Source organism: Vanellus vanellus (genome assembly GCF_965231255.1).
Source record: "Vanellus vanellus genome assembly, chromosome: 20".
NCBI lineage: Eukaryota > Metazoa > Chordata > Aves > Charadriiformes > Charadriidae > Vanellus > Vanellus vanellus.
Window position 1 is genome coordinate 5,165,415 of NC_138925.1, and position 18,728 is coordinate 5,184,142.

Genomic DNA, 18,728 nt, shown 5'->3' on the forward strand with positions numbered 1-18,728 from the left:
CAGAGCATTACTCTTTTTCCACTGTGTCGTGTGTAGCTGCTGTGTGACTCTAGTCCAGAAAGAGAATAGTTGTAAACAAGGAGCAAGGCTACACTTAGAAGCTCTCAACAGTGATAAAGATTATTCTGTCATCTGGTACCTTCTTTATCTTGGGGTAGTATTTAAGGTATAAGTCTTACTAAAATTAGGGCCTGATGATTTTAAACTTGGTTTTGGGGGACTGCCCTAACCATATCCTTCTGGGAGGAACAAGTGGCTACAAGGAAGCTTGTCTCATAAATCAAGGACTGAGCAAGAGAAACAGCATTCAAGTCTTTCCTCTCTTGCTGCGTATTTTTGACTATCCTTGGCAAGCATATTCTGGCTTGATAAAGTTTGCCCACACAGTAGCTTAAGCAGCCTTCTCATTTCACTTGGCTGTATCTGTCTAATACTTTATGTCTTTTAAATCTTCCTTTGCATCGCCAGCAATTGGTAAGCCTCCATCACTCCAGCAGAGGGCAATGGTGATACATTTCTGACCACCACTCCGGAGCCATGTTACTGTAGTGAAATTAGAAATGTAATGCAACTTATTGAAAGTAAAGATTGTATACCAGCAACATCACAGGTGAAAAATAACCCCAAACATGTTTTAATTGCCAAGACAACAAGTGAGAGATATGGCTACTAAACCATAAATAAAATATTCAAAATACCTAAGCAAAAGTATCAAAAATGGGAGCAAGAAAGAAGCAAAACAGTTACTGGAGAAACTAAGTAGCAACACCAAGGGAGCTGCACACACCGAGGTATTAGGGTCTGTGAGAATGTTTTGCTTCACACTTTTTTTAAAGGATTTTCTTTTTAATAACAGTAAGATACATTTGTGCGAGCAATTAAGGCATTTTGGCTGTAGGCTTCACTGAATTCTGACAGACTGTTCATTTTTGGAACAAAAAAATTCAGTTAGTCATGTTCACTGAAAACTCTAAAAATTGATTACTGTTGCTAACCTGCAAGAGGAATCGCTAATAGGCTGACTTTGGGTCCTCGGGGATAATAGGAGAAAATGACCAGAGACATTACTTGAAAGGTAAATCATGCCATGTTGGAATCTTCACTTTCAGTCACAGCTGCTTCTCGTTCCCCAGAAGTTCTCCCTCCCTTAGCTGCACTGGACTTCTTCTTCTTCTTCTCCTTTTGCTCCATGTTATTTGATGCAATCTCTTCACTCTTCTGGGTGATATACTTTAGCTGAGAACAACAAACTAATCAGCTATCTACTGAAGAACTTCATTTATTCATGAGAAATTAGAGATAAATATTTAAGAGAAATAACAGGGCAAATTCTTATTGCAAAAAAAGATGACAGGCACTCCAAAAAGGCCAACAAACATAAATTAGTTTTAATTCTTGCACAAAGCTCTCAGTCTAAGCTGGATATCCTCAGATACTGAAATGCCCTGGCAAGAAGGGGATTTATAAACGTATGTTACATCCATCTCTAGAACCAAGACAGAAAAGTTAGCAGTTACTCAGAGCTGCGGTTTGCTGAGATATAATCTGAGTACAGAGACATTGCAAGATTCCTCTGTGCCCTCTTGACATAAACAGAAACACAAAATTCAGCTCCAGAATTTACTATGCCTTCTCAGGCAAGTTCATGTTGCATATTTCAAATCACAGATGGAAGGAAAAAGTCCCCTCACATAAAATTAAAATTAGTATTGGAAGTATTCTTCTTCACAGAAGCATTTACAGGTATGTCTTGACACATTAGTGAATTTGAGTCCACTGAACATCACACAGATCAGCATGTGACAGAACAGAATAATGTGAATCATCCCTGTATTTATTAATGGTAGAAGACAGCACTGCAGGGCGGACTCAAGCTATTCCTGACGTTGGGCTAAAACAAAGGAACAGAACATCAGGAAAAAACAAAGGGATTTACTTCCAAGATTGACAATGCTGTCATGTGTCTGTTTATTGCACTTTTGTACCTGGAACCTCAGCAGCCCTGTTGCAACGAGAACATTGCTGCTTGAATTGCAATCAGATCTGTGTTCCCACAGAGAGGCATAGTGTCATGAAGCAAAATAAGATGAAAATTAAAAAAATCACTGGACTATGCCCATCCATCATCAATAAGCCAGTGAAATTGAGTAAGCAACAGCTGCTTCATCATCTATAGCGTTCATTCAGATGCTCTTAGGAACTAACCAATTGGTTTAAGAATGTTGAGAGAAAATACAGTGAATCTCACCAAAGAATTGCTCCTTCTAGCCAAAAGCTTCACATCTTCTGTAGTGACTGTGCTTCGTTTTGCATGCCTGCGTAAAATTCAGATATACCCCTTAATGTGTTTACCAGCATTGGTTGTAAGAGGCTATACTGTATCTAATTCAGAACACTAACTAAAAGGGCTTAATAGGGATGCTGTAAACCAAACGTGCCTTTTTTTTCCAACTATAATACACAAAACCCTATTTTACAAGTTTGTGTACATCCAAGTTCCCACAATTCCTGTGTAAGAACAGTAGAATTTAGCAACCAGAACTTGAAGCACCACAGTTCCGTTCCCTCTTACTTGCCAGTAGGTCACTGTGTTAACTTTGGACTCCTTAAAAACATTCCCTTACCTCCCTGGAGCAACCAGCTGAAACACAGGCATGCTAGTAACCATCTGTCACTCCCAAACCACCCAGTACCACTACGTAAAGAAAGCTTTTGTAACAATCAAGTGTTCCAGTACCTACCTTGCAAACATTTCGAGGTCTTTTGCAAAGTTATCTGGAGAAAACACAAAGACGTGACATATTTTAAAATGCTAACTGAGTAGGAAGAGATATCTAATGCAGTTCAAGCTATAGTTAGTTATCCAAGTTAGTTATGAGAAGTGACCTTTGCTTGTTATTACGTGCCACTCTGTTGCACTGGCAAGTGGCCCACACAATATTTCCACATGCATTTAAATGCTTTTTCCAGGTCTGAAAAATAGAATCACTGTCTTGTACTTTTAAAAATGTAGTGCAAGAAACAATGCACCAGTGATACCTAGTTCCAGTGCTATTTATTTTAAAGCATTGCTTCTCCAGCAATTGCTCTTGAACAAATAGATAATATGCAAACTCTGTACCGCACTGCCTAAAGGTGATCTCTGAGATAGCTGCAATGGTTTGTTTGCTGAATTGCACGTCTTTGTCTTCTGCAACCTCCTGGCACAGGCAGCCGACCGTGTAGTGAACCGCAGCCTTCAGCCTCTGAAAGGACCCGGGGCAGGCACAGGTCAGTTTTCTGCAGACTGATGTGCTAGCTCTTGCGTAAATCACAGAATGGTTGGGGTTGGAAGGGACCTTAAGGATCATCCAGTTCCACCCCCCTGCCCTGGGCAGGGCCACCTCCCACCAGACCAGGTTGCTCCAAGCCCCGTCCAACCTGGCCTTGAACACCTCCAGGGATGGGGCAGCCACAGCTTCTCGGGGCAACCGGGGCCAGGGGCTCACCACCCTCACAGTCAAGAATTTCTTCCTCTTATCTAGTCTAAATTTCCCCTCTTTCAGTGTAAAACCGTCCCCGCCTCGTCCTATGGCTCCCCTACCTGATCAAGAGTCCCTCCCCAGCTTTCCTGTAGGGACTGGAAGGGGCTCTAAGGTCTCCCCAGAGCCTTCTCTTCTCCAGGCTGAACACCCCCAACTCTCTCAGCCTGTCCTCCCAGCAGAGGGGCTCCAGCCCTCGCAGCATCATCAAGACTATTTAAAAGGTCGTAACATAAGCGACGGTTTACGGGCCCAACACACCCCACAACACCGCACTTATCATTCAGTGCCCCCCCTTTCGGGCCTCCCTCTTGCCCTGTCCCCGTCCCCGTCCCCGTCCCCCCCCCCCGGCAGCGCAGAGCCGCAGCCCCGCCGCGGGGGGGTGCGGGGCCGCGGGGGGAGCGTGGCCGCGGGCCCCGCGGTACCTGGGTGAGCAGGAGCCGCTCCTCGGCCCCCGCCGCCTCCATGGCGCCGCCCGCACCGCTTTCCCGCCCGGCGCGGCGGGGCGGCGCCGCCGCCAGCCTCATCCCCGCCCCGCGCAGCCGCAACCGCGCACCCGCAGCACGGAGGGACGGGCTGCGGGCGGGGTCGCACGTTACCCCCCACCAACCTGGACCGTGAACCGGGACCGCTACCGGCAGATAACGGCGCGTCCGGCCCAGCGCACACCGCGTAGGGAGACACGGGCTCGTGTCCCCATCCCGCTCCAGGGAGATGCCCGCGCAGGCTCTGCCCGCCGTACACCCGCCAGGGACACGCTCCCTCGGGAACATCCTGTTTTCCCCTCAAAACACAACGCCTACGCACACAATAAACCGGCCAAACGGTTCCTACTATCCACCACGGCTGCTCCCCTCCCGCTGCAGAGCCTAAACCACAAACGGGACACTAAAACCTTCATCACCCGCCCGTTATCTCTATTGCCTGCATTTTGTTACACATTTAAGTTTATAGAATTTCCAAATCTTACAACATAATTTGCAGAAAAGTTGCTTTAAATTGATAGTAATCTTTTGCTAATTGTACAGATATTGAACTAAGTGTCTTAAGAGAAATAAATGGAGCAAAAAATATAAAAATATAAAAATCAGTGCACAGCACAAAATTTAACACTTGAGAGGTTCCGGGGGGGGAGGGGAGGGGAGAAGGGGCAGCGAGGTCAATTTTCAGAAGTCCTGAAGACAACTGGCAGTGGGATTGCAGGAAGAGGGTATCAAACAGGACCAACTTTGCATGGTACTACAGGGATTTACAACTGCCCCGTGGGAAGACGAGGCAAAAAAGCAGGGAGCTTTGGAGAAAAGAGTGCAAGCGCCCAGATAAGCCACCAGTTAAAACTGGGAACAATTTTAAAAGTCAGAGGGAGAACACTTTGGTGACAGGAACAGCAGTCAACTTGCATTCAAGTTTCTGCAAGATCCTTCCCACCCTTCACAGAAAACAAACAGAGCGCACAGCATGAACGACCGTGCACAGGGGAACACCCAGGAATTAATCTTTAAGAACCAAGCTACTGCCTGTTACGAATAAACAATGACAACCAAAAAAAGGCCTTTACCTCCCTGAAATCTTGCGCAGCATTACTGTGCTGTCTGCCATTCTCCACTTTAGCAATTACTGAAATGCAGTCATCTCTATCTTGATCCCTATGAATTTATGCACTATAATACAATAAAAATAGTATAATTTTAAAATGTATTCTATTAAATACTGCACAAAGATATTTTAGCCAGTTTTGGCCAGCAACAATGCAAAGAAAACACCTCAATGCATTTATAAGCAAGTTTATTTAGCTTTCTTATATTATATATATATATTGATATATATATGAAATATACCCACAAGTTATTACAAAAGTGTCCAAACACAAGTTCTAGCACAGTACAGTAAAAAGTGGTATTCTAGGAGGAATATCTGAGATCTACAGTATCTTGGCTTCAAGAGGAAACACTGCCATTAGACATTGTAGGCAGAAGAGGACACACTTCCTCCATGGCCTGTCCAGTTAGTATGGATAAATACACCTGGCTTCGATAATAATTCATACGTATGTGCACCAAAGTAATCCCGCTGAGCCTAGAATAAGAACACACACACAAAAACCAGACACGTGAATATCATAGTCATATGAGTACTAGAAGTTGCACCTACTGATACTCAACTATAGAAATATTAGAAATAAGATCCGACTCCAATATTATGACATTCAAAGTTATTTTCTCATTATTAGCAAAATCACTGCTATGAAATATTTACTAATATCTAGTAATTAAGAGTTCTGTAGCAAGACAAGCGTATTATTTCTGCTAGGTACTCATCTAAAAAAACAAGCACTTACATACATCCAAAGGTTCAAAGATACTTCTTCATAAAGCATTTTGATTCAAAGCTATCATTAGCCTTGGTTTGTAGATGGAATACTAACACAGGCTGGGCACTGTCATACCAGTATCTCTGGAGTTTTTTATCCAGACATCTCACAGTATTTTATTGCCATGAATTTCAGGTTTAACAGAATTATATTAGGCAATCTATGCTTTTACCTTTACAATGTTGAGTAGTTGGGACATGTTGCTATCATAGCCTTTAGACCAGTATTTAAACAACAACATGATGGTATTTCAGTAGCCAGAAGATCTACACAATTTCAGGCACCTACCTGAATCAGGTTAGCTGGTAATACTTCATGCCTGTATCCATCATAAAAAGAAAGCGCTGTCGTGAAGCAGGGCATAGGGATACCAATCTGTACTCCAGTACTGATCACTCGTCGCCAGGAGTCCTGGGAGAGAGGAAAGGAGGGCAGAGGGGTGGGGAGAAAAAAAGAAACTAACAAATCAGTCCTTGCTCAGAGGTATGTGCAGACACATGAACTATTCCAGTACAATAGCACGTGCTATTTCACATTATATGAAATCTAACAACCAAGTCTAAGCAAATGCAGCAGTAGATTCCTGATTTTGCGTAAACAAGGTTGATCCGAAACAATGGCAAGTAAGACAGAGTTAACAAACAGGACAACAGGAGTGCAGACATATACTTCTCATGCAGTCAAACCACAGCCTCGAGGGAGGATGCTGTTCTTTCACATAAACATAATCAGAGCATCCCAAAAGCACAAACACAGTGTGGAACACACTGAGCAAACACTGATGCACTTTCAGGACCTCTAATGGAGCACAGTACAAAGCCCGCCCAAGGGCATACGAGGTCAGCACAAGACTTCAAACAGACACGTGGGTAATGCTCATTTCAACTGTACATCTGGTTTAGTAACCTGCATGGAATAGTCAGCTTCAGTTGAAAGAATTATTAATGATAATATATGACTTCTTTGTTGGCCACATAATCCGGTTTTAGTTCTGCCTGTCAACTCTGTCCAAATCAGGACACTGTTTGGACAAACCTAGGTATACTGAATGGCAGGTCTGGAACACTGTTATTTTGGTGCTACTGTGAGCAATGGTAACAGAGCAGAGCTTTATACGCTGTACAACCAAAATCCAAGTGTGCAGTAGGCACAAGATACAGGGCAGCAATGAGAATGTTCACACAGGCCAGACATTTTTTCCTTGCTAGATTTCTGCCTAAGGCTCTTTTGTAATAGTAAAATGGAAACCTCCAGTCTCTACTAGTGGCTTGGCTTGTATCAAAGAGAAGAACCATGACACAACAAGGACTACATACTCCTTTGCTCATGTATTATCTTTAGGTTGACATTACAAATGTACCTTGCAACATTACACAAGACCTTAGTTCAACTGCTTGATGTATCTGGATGCTGATTTATAAAGTAGTGCTTCAGTGATTGCAACAAAAAAGTCTTCATTTAGAACTAACATTCTCCAACTTTCTGATGAAATAGAGGCAAGAGGCATTTGTAGGCATTTTTTCAAGGACAGGTTACTAACCCTGGTGTCTGGCAAAATTCTAATTTGGACCTCAGTATAGACTACCTTATCACAGTAACTTTCTTGTTCAATTTCAACCAGCTCCAACTATGTAGGTTTTTTTTTCTGTCCTGGTCCTGCAAGACTGCTATGTTCTACTAAAGAAAGGTACCTTGAAGCAACAGATGATGAATTCCTACACCCATATTACGCATGTACAGATACACACACAGTTCAAAAGAGCTTAAGGATTGTTTAGAGGTCTTTGGGATTAAAGATGCAGTATAAATAGGTTTCAAGGATGTTCTCTACTTTTTCATTTTTCAGTCTAAATATACTCACGAAGATAACTCCTGGGAAAAAAGCTGAAGAAGTCCAGACTGTAAACTATTGTTTTAATGCTCTTCCTTCCTTAGAAACTCACCTGACAGTTTTCAACAGCTGTCTTAAAGAAATTATCCAACAGCAAATTCTGGAGGTCAGGATTTCGATCAAAAGCATCTTTGATTTTTCCTAGGAACACACTAGACAGAACACAATAAACCAGGAATAAAATTTCACAGCTTCCAACAAAGGCCCAGAATCCAAAACTTACAGTGCCAAAATTTGACTCAGCCAGACTCTGATTCCAAACATTGAGAATGATGCAAACAAAACAAGGACTTAAGAAAATCTGCAGTAGCTAAGCCACCAGAAAATTGACTTCATCCGGTAACCTTTAGTGCCGTCTATAGAAAAACTTCTCAGTATCTTATCAGCAGATTAACTCCATGGATTTTCCAAGAAAATCTCAAGGTTTGTCAGTCTAGTCTAGTCTAGTCTTCTCCCCTCAGCAACTTAATTACCTCCTCACTTAATTACCTTCTGATGATGCAGCCTCCTCTCCACATCAGTGCAATGCCACCATAATTCAGTGTCCATCCAAACTCTTTGGCTGCTTGTCTCAGCAGCATGAAGCCTTGAGCATATGAGATAATCTTGGAAGCATACAGGGCCTAAAAAAACCCAAATTCACATATCAAGTGAAGTCCCACAAAGCCAAGTGAGAAACTTCACAGTCTACATGCTCTGTTTAGTCAACATCTCATTAGGGTTGAGTACATTAGCAACATTCCCGCTATCTGAGAACCAAAATATACCTTCCAATTGTTGGAAAGTTTGGTCTCTTCACAGAGGTAACAAGAGCTATTATCCCCACTACAAAGACAGGGGTGTTGAGGGGCAAAAAAGTAAGCTCCTGTGCATGAATTATGACCTCTGCACCCCAGCTAGTTGTCACTGCCCACTGTAGCTTAGACTTGAATTCCTTCAGGACTGTTCTTTGGTCAGGAAAGGAATTGGTCACACTACACTTTGTGGACACCACTAGACAATGCACACTGGCATGGCTGAAAGCAGGAACCAATTGTCATGAAATGTAAACACAAGAGCTCCTCACCAGGGTTTACAACATCCAAAACCTCCTTTGATATGCAGCTTTACTACAGCACTCTGGCAAGCACAATGACTCACCTTGCGTATGTCCTCCAGAAAGGCCTTCTTGTTCCCACCGAATTGAGTCATTTTAGGTCCATCCAGCAGCTTACTGGCCTGTACTCTCTCATCCTTGAGGGAAGACAGGCACCGTGCAAACACAGCTTCACCTTTAAGTATGGTAGCAAAGGGCCGATAAATAGAAGGTTCAACATAACTGTAAAGGTCTGAGGTGCTTGTCCACAAGCACACAGCGAGAGCACCACTGAACAGCGAGCCCTATACATACTAAAACAGTCACATGGCAAGAGAGGTGTACAAATAAATTATTTCAACAGCATTACTGAGGGACCAAACTGCCAGTCAGCAGAACCATTGGGTAAATATTGACTGATACAGCTATCAAATGATAAAGGAAAAAAAAAAAAAAAGCCAAAATTATCCTCAGGAACCTTCATCAGCTCTTAATTTTAAGAATTTACGTTAAAATTTCTTCCTATCTATAAAAGACAGTGTTGCACTGCAATCTAGGGACAAGAATAAATCAAGAATAAATCAGCAGGTTAACCTGTAAGAGAAAATAAGTTTTACAAATCCGGTATGCCCATAACATTAGTATTCAGGAGCCCACAATAAAGTTTTATAACATCACTAAGTAGGTTACCGAATGTCATCTGCCAGGGCTAAGGAGTTAGCCAAGCAGTATCTTCGGCTCCTAAAGAGAAAGCCTGAATGCCAATCTCTTGATCTGGATTAGTGAATTCCTAATCACGTTGTTCTAAGTTGTACTTATTTGCAATTGAAGACGGTATTGTTAAATGGAGAGGGAAAAAAGTTTCCTTTCCAGGGTCTGACAGAACGAAAGCAATCAAGTTTATTATAGTCTTCATACTGAACTTTTCTTCCACCTTTTAAATGAGTCTTAAAATACAAAAAAAAAAAAACTAACACAAACAAACAAACAAAAAAAAGATGAGTAATGTTTGCACAAGATTCTGGATCCTCCCTGCAGCACGATTAACAGACCATATCAAAATCAGAACTGGCTCCTCTCCATTTCTGCAAAAACTTCCTTCTAACTGGTGAGGAGAAATGCAGGGGGGAAACCAGGAAAAAGCAGGAGTAGCATGACTCTGCTTTTACAAGCAGAACTCTGCAAGTCATGCTTATGTAGTAAAACCACACACACAGCAACTGCCCTAAGAACAGCCATGTTTGCACAAGGGCTATTGCACATACTTCCCTATCAACTCATCATTACCTAACAATGCTCCCCTGGTGCTGCAGAGGACTAATTAGGGAGTGTCTCCTCCACCCTTGATCTTTGCAAGAACACCAAACAGGAGAATATTACCAGCACAAGCAAGAAACACTGTTTCAAGCCTAGAACTGAAAGACTATAGCTGCAGTAGAATATTAAAACCATTTACAAAACTTGTTTTGCAAAAATATGTTGCTGGAATGCAGCCATCTTTCTCTGACAACTGTCACTGCAGTTACTCTCTTTTAACCTACTGAATATAGCTCTTCCGTCTTCTAATAGAACAGAACTTGACCAGCCAAAGCAAAGGAAAAAAAGCAGAGAAAGCATGAAAATTAAAGCCAATCTGAGAGAACAGAACCTGTTGAGTCATCTTATTTACACTGGAACTGTGGTAAGGGAGCACTCTAAATGTGTTGCAGACATATTACAACTCCTGTGTCACAATTCCATTCAGGTGCCAGGTTAGTTAAAAGGGTAGGTAATGAGACTGTTAGGTATGTATGTGAACAGGTACATTCTCACACTTTAGGGATATAATTCAAAGCAATTAAAAAATATATTTCCATCATCTTGGTTTGGCTTTGGATCAGCAGCCTTATTAGCCACAAAACAAAAAACAGTAGCAGACCAGAGTGTATAAAGAAAGAGCACAATCAACTGTTGAGGTGGAAAACCAGCAGCCGCCATCATAGAGCCGCAGTCTACCACTATTCTTAAAAAAAAATCTCCCTGTGCTCTTGAACCCATAATGCAGTCCAGCCCTTGCATTCCTATTTAGTCACACTAATGCTGGGTTAGCTAAGTTATACTGAAACACAGAAACAGAAGACTTTGGTAAATATCTGAAAAATAATTCTTATGCCTTCAGAGAAGCCTAAGTACTTATCAAGCAGTGGTCAAGCAACAAGGTTTTGAGGGTGTCCTGACCCCATCTTTTTTCTTTTTTTTTTTTTTTTTCTAACATTTTTAAGCCTATGATGGGATTTGGAGTAGCAGATACAGTGGAGGATTACTGAGAGGAATGTTGCATCAACCTAGCATGACACTTCTAGCATAGCACTTGCTGTCACCTGTCACAGAGTCATCACCAGTACTGCAAAGATACCATGGACAAATACCAACATTTGAGAAACAAGGTAAAAACAAGCCCAGCAAAGAAAAACAGTAATAGCTCTCAAGGGCAGAAAGACTGCAACGCCTAGACCTAGAAGAGCCTCTTCTGCAAGCCAAGCCCTAGTGTGGGCTCATTTCTGAGATTACTTATTACCATGCTCCTTACTGTGGTGTGGTATACATGGGGTAGGAAAGACGAGGCCAGATTGAAAAACAATTTACCTATGAGTGTGACAGGGACTCCATATTCCAGGGCAGAAATGGCTGTCCACTTTCCTGTGCCTTTTTGTCCTGCACTGTCCTTGATCTTTGGGAGGAGGTATTTGCCATCGCTGTCTTTGAATTTGAGAATATTGGCTGTGATTTCAATCAGGAAAGAGTCCAACTCTGTCTTATTCCATTCCTGAAATACCTGGAAGGGGAGAAAAAGTGTATATACATATATACACACACACACACTTACCATGTATCTACTATATATTTCAACTGATTTATTGATATATGTATACATATACATACGTATAGATACAAAAGGGGGTCATACTATCTCAGCTATTGGTTATCGGTACCCTGCCACATCTACCCATGATTTCAGCACTGCTGAAAGACCATTGTGCAGGAGCCCTGCACTGGGAGCGGCACAGCCCAGGCTCAGAGCTGCAGAGCACCCATCTCCAACGGGGAAGGCAGAGGCAGAGCCCATCCTATTGCCTATCACCATAGGCACTGAAGGCTGGAAACAGAACCACCCTTTCAAGACATATCATAGTTATTGACTTGCTTCAACAAGGTCTTTGCAAGATTCGCCTGCTTGATAATAATGCTCCATGTTTTACTAGCTTTTTTCAGACAAAGTAATTCACGTCTCTACACAAGAAAGTGTTTCCTAGGGAGAAATGCAACTGTAGAATGGGAGAGTTTAGACAACTTCTATAAACATTCAGGTGTGTATGCTTGCTGCTCCCTACCTCATTTGAAGCTCAGGAATATTGTGCACTGCCCCTGGCAGAAAAATTAACTTAATGTACATACAGCAGCTTTACGTAAGCCCAGCTGCCTCCATCAATGGCAAACAGCCACCATGGCTCAAGAAGGCAAGACACGAAAAACTACGGATCACCTTTGACATCTCATCATGATCCATCCCCACCACATCCTTCATGAGGTGATAGGCCTCACAGATCAGCTGCATGTCTCCATATTCAATCCCATTGTGCACCATCTTCACAAAGTGTCCAGCACCCTCATCTCCTACCTGTCAGGAAATGTCAAAAAATGCCATCAGCAACAGTACTGCCACCACTTCTGTCTAAAGGAAGGAAAGAAGGAGGCCCAAGTGCTATCTGAAAGCACTGTGGGTCAGACATCCATTTAGCTCCCCCAGCACATGACCCGGCCATAGAACTGTCTTTCCATTGTATGGAATACATTAACAGAGATGGTAGATTTGAACTGAACGCAATCAGCCAGAAAATCAACCCACTAACGTTGCTGGTTTTATTAAGGATAAACATGCACAAGCTTCAGCAACCAAACCACCTAAGCATGGATCTAACCACAAGTTAAGTTCAGTATCGAATAAATATTTACCCAGTCACAACAAGGTTCCCCAGATCCCACTTTAGCAGCAATGCTTTGAAATATGGTCTTGATGTGGGGCCTGTGGGGAGAAATAATATGCCTCAGCAGATAGGCAGAGGACACAAACACCACAAGAAAAAAAACAAACATTGGTACGATGCACCCTTCTGTAACCTGCCAGAAGGAAGCCTGGGGTGAGGGCATACTGGCTGGCTGACAACCCACCACACAGCAATGTCAAATAAAATGTATGGTTTTTCCAGAACCACATACTGTTTGCATGAAATGGGGACAGCCCACGTCACGCTCACAGCACTGTGCGGGCAAGCTTAATGTACCTAAAGGACCCCAAATATTAACTTCTCCATTTTAGAAACGGGGAAATAGAGGCAGGTTATGATACAGGCTCACAGTCAGAGAGGATCAGTGAGAGAGAGCTGAATCCCATTCCATTCTGTAGCCACAAGAAAAACCCAGGGTGATCTGGAGGAGGAGAGGGAAGGAGGAAAGAAACTCCATGAATGCAAGTCAGGGTATAGTTATCTGCATTACTGCAGTAATTAGGAGCTTTCATCACTGCCAGTCTTCCCTCAGCTAACAGGACAGCATTACAGAATGCCAAGTTCGGAGCAACCTAAAGCCACCACTTGGGAAAGGAGCATGGGTGGCACATGGGGTGCAGGTGCTGTGAGTGACAGGGGGAAAAAGTTCAGGTAACGGTGGCAGGTATAAGCTGTCTTTACTGAGCTGTTTATGTCAAAAAATGATCAGACAGCAGATTACTATTACGTTGCCTCTGACTTTGTGCCACCAAATTTGAACAGGCCGATATCATTACGAAATGCTAACCAAACGGACAGGGGCTTAAGAGATTCTAAAGCTCAGGGAAAGCCCAGACACACCTTTTCTTTCTACATTTACAGAGAGAATGGACAACCAGGGATAAAGTCTAATATGAACATTGATGTACAGTCCTTTGCACTAACATGAGTACAAGACAGCACGGCAGCAACTTGCAAAAAAATTCACGTATTCAGTAGTCAATATGAACGTGTACCGAAGCCTCCTTTTATAATGTGTGTCACTGCAGGGATGTTTGCTGCTGCCTGTTTCATGGTTAACAGCTTTCCAAATGCGTAGCGCCCCAAAAGAAAAATCATAATCAAGAACGGTACTTGTTTAAAATTTAAGCAAAACTCTTTTCTTCCCTGGCATGCATTTCTCCCTTCAGATTTCTGTAGGTACTACTTTTGCCTGTGAATTCCTGGAAGAAAAACCTGCCTTTTTTTTTGCCTGCCATGAAAGCTCTGCACTGCCCCATGAACCCAGCTAGATTGAGAAATCTTGAGCCTTGAGGAAGTGAGATGGCAACATCATCTTGTTCTCTCCACACCCACGCCCTCCTCCTTCCCTCCCTCAGCTCTCAACGTGAACAGGAGACGATTGTTGCAGACCATTCTGAAGAAGAATAAAGTAACTCATGCTTACCAGGCTTCTTTGGCTCCTCCTGGCATGAGTGAAGGACCATATCTGGCACCCTCCTCTCCACCACTAACACCGCTTCCAACAAATAAGATGCCCTTTTCCTGTAGTTCCTTACAACGTCTCTGGAACAAAGAGCAGAGCAGCATTATTTAATTTATTTCAATGCCAGAGCCTTACAATCAAAGGTTAGCAACTCAGACCTAAAATTATGTTTTTGATTCTGCTTTGGACATGCTAGACGACAACCTTAGAGAACGCCTGTACGTACACCAAAGTGAACATTAGGAAATTTCCTGTTGCTTTGACACGGATCCTTGCAAAAGAGACACTCTGAGAAAACAAAGTCCTTATAAGCACCAGATAAAAAAAAGCAGTACTGATGCTGGAAAAGGCTCAGAATTAAGTGTCAGGTGATACATGCTCTGTACAAAGATGTGGGGGAGGCAGATTAGGCCCAAGGTGGAGTAGTTGAGTCCACTACAGAGTGAAGGTGCAAGCATAGACAACTGCAAGGGAAACTAATTCCCTCCAAGTGGGAAAGAAGCACAGGCTGAGATCCACAAGAGGAGCTGCAAGCTCCCCGAGTATTAATCCTCATTTAGTACCCGTTTTTCACTCTGGCGTGGCCAACCCACTTATCCAAGATCAGGATGCCAAAGCAGAAAGACTAATACCAGCACCCTTTCTAAAATTCAGAAGTATTGACTTGAAAGAAACGTGTAAGCGTCCCAGATACATTAATGTAATTTCTATAAATTCTAGAGTTACAGCCTGATCACAAGCAGACTTTTCGTTTTTGGGGGGGTTTTGGTTTGGTTGGGTTTTTTTTTGAAAAACAGATAATTACTCTGCTGTTTTCATTACAAAGACAGCCAAACCAGCAGTTCTGTCTTATCGGATTTCCCCGTGGCCATATAGGATTGAGATACAACAACAAATCTATAAATATCCTTAGATTTTCAAATCTCCCTGAAAACTCTTTAAGACTGTAACAGGAAATTTTTCAGATATCAATAAAAATATTGATAATTTGGGCAACTTCTATAAAAATATTCTTATAGAACAATCCTTAACTACACTAACAATTGCTTTTTAATAGGCTGCATGATCTAGTTTTGCATAGATAACTCAGTTTGGCCTTCTCTAAGCAGATGGCAGAAGTCATCTTATTGACAGACTGTTCTGATGATTGGAGGAGAATGAATCATGCGTATTTTATTCATCCTTTTTGGGTAGAAAACAGGCTTACCGTGGTATCTCTATACTCAGAATTCCCACCATCAATTATGATGTCTCCAGTCTCCAGCAACGGCACCTGCCAAAAATAAATCAGCATTTTGGTTTTCTCCATCCACTCAAAACCTCAGTAATGACGCATAATTGAGATCTTCCAGAGGAAACTTCCCCAAAGGACAGCAAGAAGTCACAGGTAGAAAGAATGTTTGCCTCACCAATTTATTGATGAAGTCATCCACTGCGCTTCCAGCCTTCACCAGCAAGATAATGCGACGGGGCTTCTTTAACTTAGAGACCATCTCTTCCAGGCTGTGAGCACCAATCACTTTGGTTCCCTTGGCCTCATTAGCCAGAAAGTCATCCACTTTGGAAACTGTCCTGTTAAAAGCACAAACCTAGGAGAGCGAGAAAACGTGTTAATAAAAGCTGCCACCAGAACAGTTACTTTCGCTCAGACTACAAATTATACACGCAAGATTCAACATCCCATGTCCTCCCACTTCCACATTCCCTAAAAACACAGAGCAGGGATGACCCTGCAGCATGTCTCTGCAAGCACCTTGGGAACCTACAGTTAATGGCCAAGCCCAGAGGAAACTTTAGGGAAAAATCATACATAATTAACACATGAGGTGGCTAGCTGAGTACAGGCATGCACTGCTGGTTTGCTCTGGAAACAGGGCAAAGGGCAGCCTAGGTTATAACTAAAAGGAGGAAATAACACTCATTAAACCATCACAAGGAAGAAAAGAAAAATCACCCACAAAATGCTCAGCTCCCATTCCAAGTGCTACTGAGTCAGCCTTTCTGAACAATATCTTCCTTCACTTACCACAAAGCCATGGTCATTCATGTTCAAAATAAGGTTTTGACCCATCACAGCCAGTCCAATCAAAGCAATGTCGGCTCTGGAATGTGGAAGAACAAAAATGTCAGCTAAGTCTCATTAGCAGTGATCTAGCACTAGCACCCATACCCTCTGTCAGGCTGTTCTGGTCTTGTCAACTGCTGGGCCAGCCCACCCTGTCTGACAGTCAAACGCTGCAGCACACGCTCTGAATTGATTCTGTAGGCTATCACAGCAAGAGATCCTTGTGCCTCCCAGTCACTCCAACAGACAGAGTGGAGACCAACATATAGCACGTTTCAAGTCACCAAGATTTCTTCCCAACTACCAAGACACAACTAGACAAGTGAGAAAAGAAAGCGACCCAAAACATGGCACCAGGAGGCAGGGAGCAAAGCCCCAGTGTGCCGCTGATGGATCCAGCTCTACCCCAGCCCCGCATTTAACAGATACTGCACCCGAACTTCACGTCTGAACGCTACACCCTTTTTTTTTTTTTCGCTTCCGCAACACAAACTGTCTCAGATTTGGGGTGAGCAAAGGAAAAGGGGGAAGCGGGATATTCTAATCCAACTTGCAAGGGGCGTGCAGGCCGAGAGCCCCAACCCGGCTACTGCTGCCCCTCGGGGCAGGAACAAGTTTCCTGCTTCACAGTCACGATCCCCAAACTGATCGCTCCCGCATTTTACCAAGAAGGCTCTCAGCCAACCGGCTCACCCCCCCTCGCTGGTCCCGCGGCCGCCGCCGAGCCGCTGACGGCGCAAAGCCGACCCACCGCCGGGCGGCTGGAAGGCCCCGTCCTCCCCCTCCCTCTCCCCGCCGGACACACCGCGGAACGGGCCGTAGCGGGGACCGCACGGAATCTCCCGCTTTCCCCACACCAGCCCGCCCCCCCCCCCAAAAAAAAACCCCGAGGTTTTGCAGAAAGCCACCGGGGAAGGCGAGAGGCTACCGCCCGCCCCTCAGCCCGCCGGGGGCGCGCTCCCGGCTCTCCCCAAGGCGACCTCCCCGCTAACGGTCTGTCTGCGAGGCCCCCCCCGCGAGCAGGGGGCACCCCCCCGGCTCTCACAGTCCCCGGGGGCGGCACTCACTGGGCCATGGCGACGGCGGCAGCGGCGGCGGCGTTGCTGAAAGAAGCGGCGGCGGCTACAGTGTCTCTCAGGGCTCGGCCTGCGCGCGCCCGGCCTTCCCCTCAGCCGCGCGGGCGGGGTGGGGCGAAACGGCGCGCGCTCATTGGCTCTTCCGACGAGCCCCGCCTCCCGCCCATGGGCCGATGGCTCGGGCACCTCGTCCCCTTAAAGGGGCCGCGCACCGCGGGGACCCCGTCTCCCGCCCGCCGAGGGACCGAGTCACCCTCCGGCGGGAGCCAGCCCGCTGCCCGCCGCACGCCGACGGGAGACAGCCGTGCTAATGGCAACAGCAATACCTGCCACAGGCACAGCGGGCACCGCGTATTTTTTAATTCGTTGCCTTGAACGTTGAACCGTCCTCCTCGGCTGCAGGCAGCGCCGCGGTATCGCAGCTATCCCCTTGTCTTTGAGATGTCCTAGGATTTGGGCAAAAACACACCTGTCCGGGTGTCAGCTCTGAGATTAAAATTCGGTGTAAAAGAAAGCGGGCGGTGTCACACCCGTGCTCCAGGACAGGCGGCCGCAGCCCCACCACACAGCTACCTTTGAAGCACTTTCACTTTCTACTGAAGGCACCTTCTAAACAGCAGACTGACCCATCAAGTTTTTGGTCCACCTTAATTTTGGGCACTGAGAGCAGAATGAATCTGAAAGTAAAACAGAGCGGCTTCTCTGAAGTATTAAATAAGCTGCGAGAAGAGCAGCTGGCAAAGTTCACAAGTTACTCAAGTGCCTAATTGGGGGGAAAAAAAAAAAGAAAAAAAAAAAAAAGAAAAAAGTTGCATCAGCAACTGCAGCAAGAAGGCAGCAAGACATCCATGAGAGCATTTCAGCAGTCCGATAAAAGTATTTTGCCACTGTCCAGCTGTTTTACAGTTACAAGAGGTGTTTGACAGCAAGCAGTGGCCCATTTTTGTGGGATTTGGGAATGCCCTGTCCAATTTCCTCACCGTGACTTTTAAAAGCTACAAAGAACTTTCCACTTTCAAACCAAGACAAGAACGATTCACCCTTGTCCACAGAGCCAGTGGCTTATACTTTGCTGTTATATTTCAGTGGTTTGGTTTCACACACTTCCTGTCATTTTTAACGGTCACCCCAGATAAACAAGTTCAGTATTGGCAGCGCTATGACACCCTTTATTTTATCTTTCAAGTAAAAGAATCTTTTGAAAGCATCCAAAAACTA

At 44.3% G+C, this 18,728-nt stretch overlaps 2 protein-coding genes across 2 annotated transcripts; both read right to left on the reverse strand.

Moving 5' to 3' along the window:
• Positions 1–613: 613 nt before the first annotated feature.
• Positions 614–3,988, reverse strand: CENPS (centromere protein S; the record flags this gene model as incomplete). Its single annotated transcript, XM_082493534.1, has 5 exons — positions 614–1,236; positions 2,249–2,315; positions 2,742–2,775; positions 3,122–3,245; positions 3,947–3,988. 5 exons carry the CDS (start codon positions 3,986–3,988, stop codon positions 1,081–1,083), a joined length of 423 nt encoding a protein of 140 aa, XP_082349660.1. The 3' UTR covers positions 614–1,080.
• Positions 3,989–5,296: 1,308 nt separating this feature from the next.
• On the reverse strand, positions 5,297–17,590 carry PGD (phosphogluconate dehydrogenase). The gene is made up of 13 exons (XM_082493367.1): positions 17,502–17,590; positions 16,396–16,471; positions 15,779–15,958; positions 15,577–15,642; positions 14,331–14,449; positions 12,852–12,921; positions 12,382–12,516; positions 11,484–11,673; positions 8,924–9,054; positions 8,273–8,406; positions 7,836–7,935; positions 6,181–6,303; positions 5,297–5,597 (listed from the first exon to the last, which is right to left on the reverse strand). Exons 1-13 carry the CDS (start codon positions 17,507–17,509, stop codon positions 5,478–5,480), a joined length of 1,452 nt encoding a protein of 483 aa, XP_082349493.1. The 5' UTR covers positions 17,510–17,590; the 3' UTR covers positions 5,297–5,477.
• Positions 17,591–18,728: the final 1,138 nt, after the last annotated feature.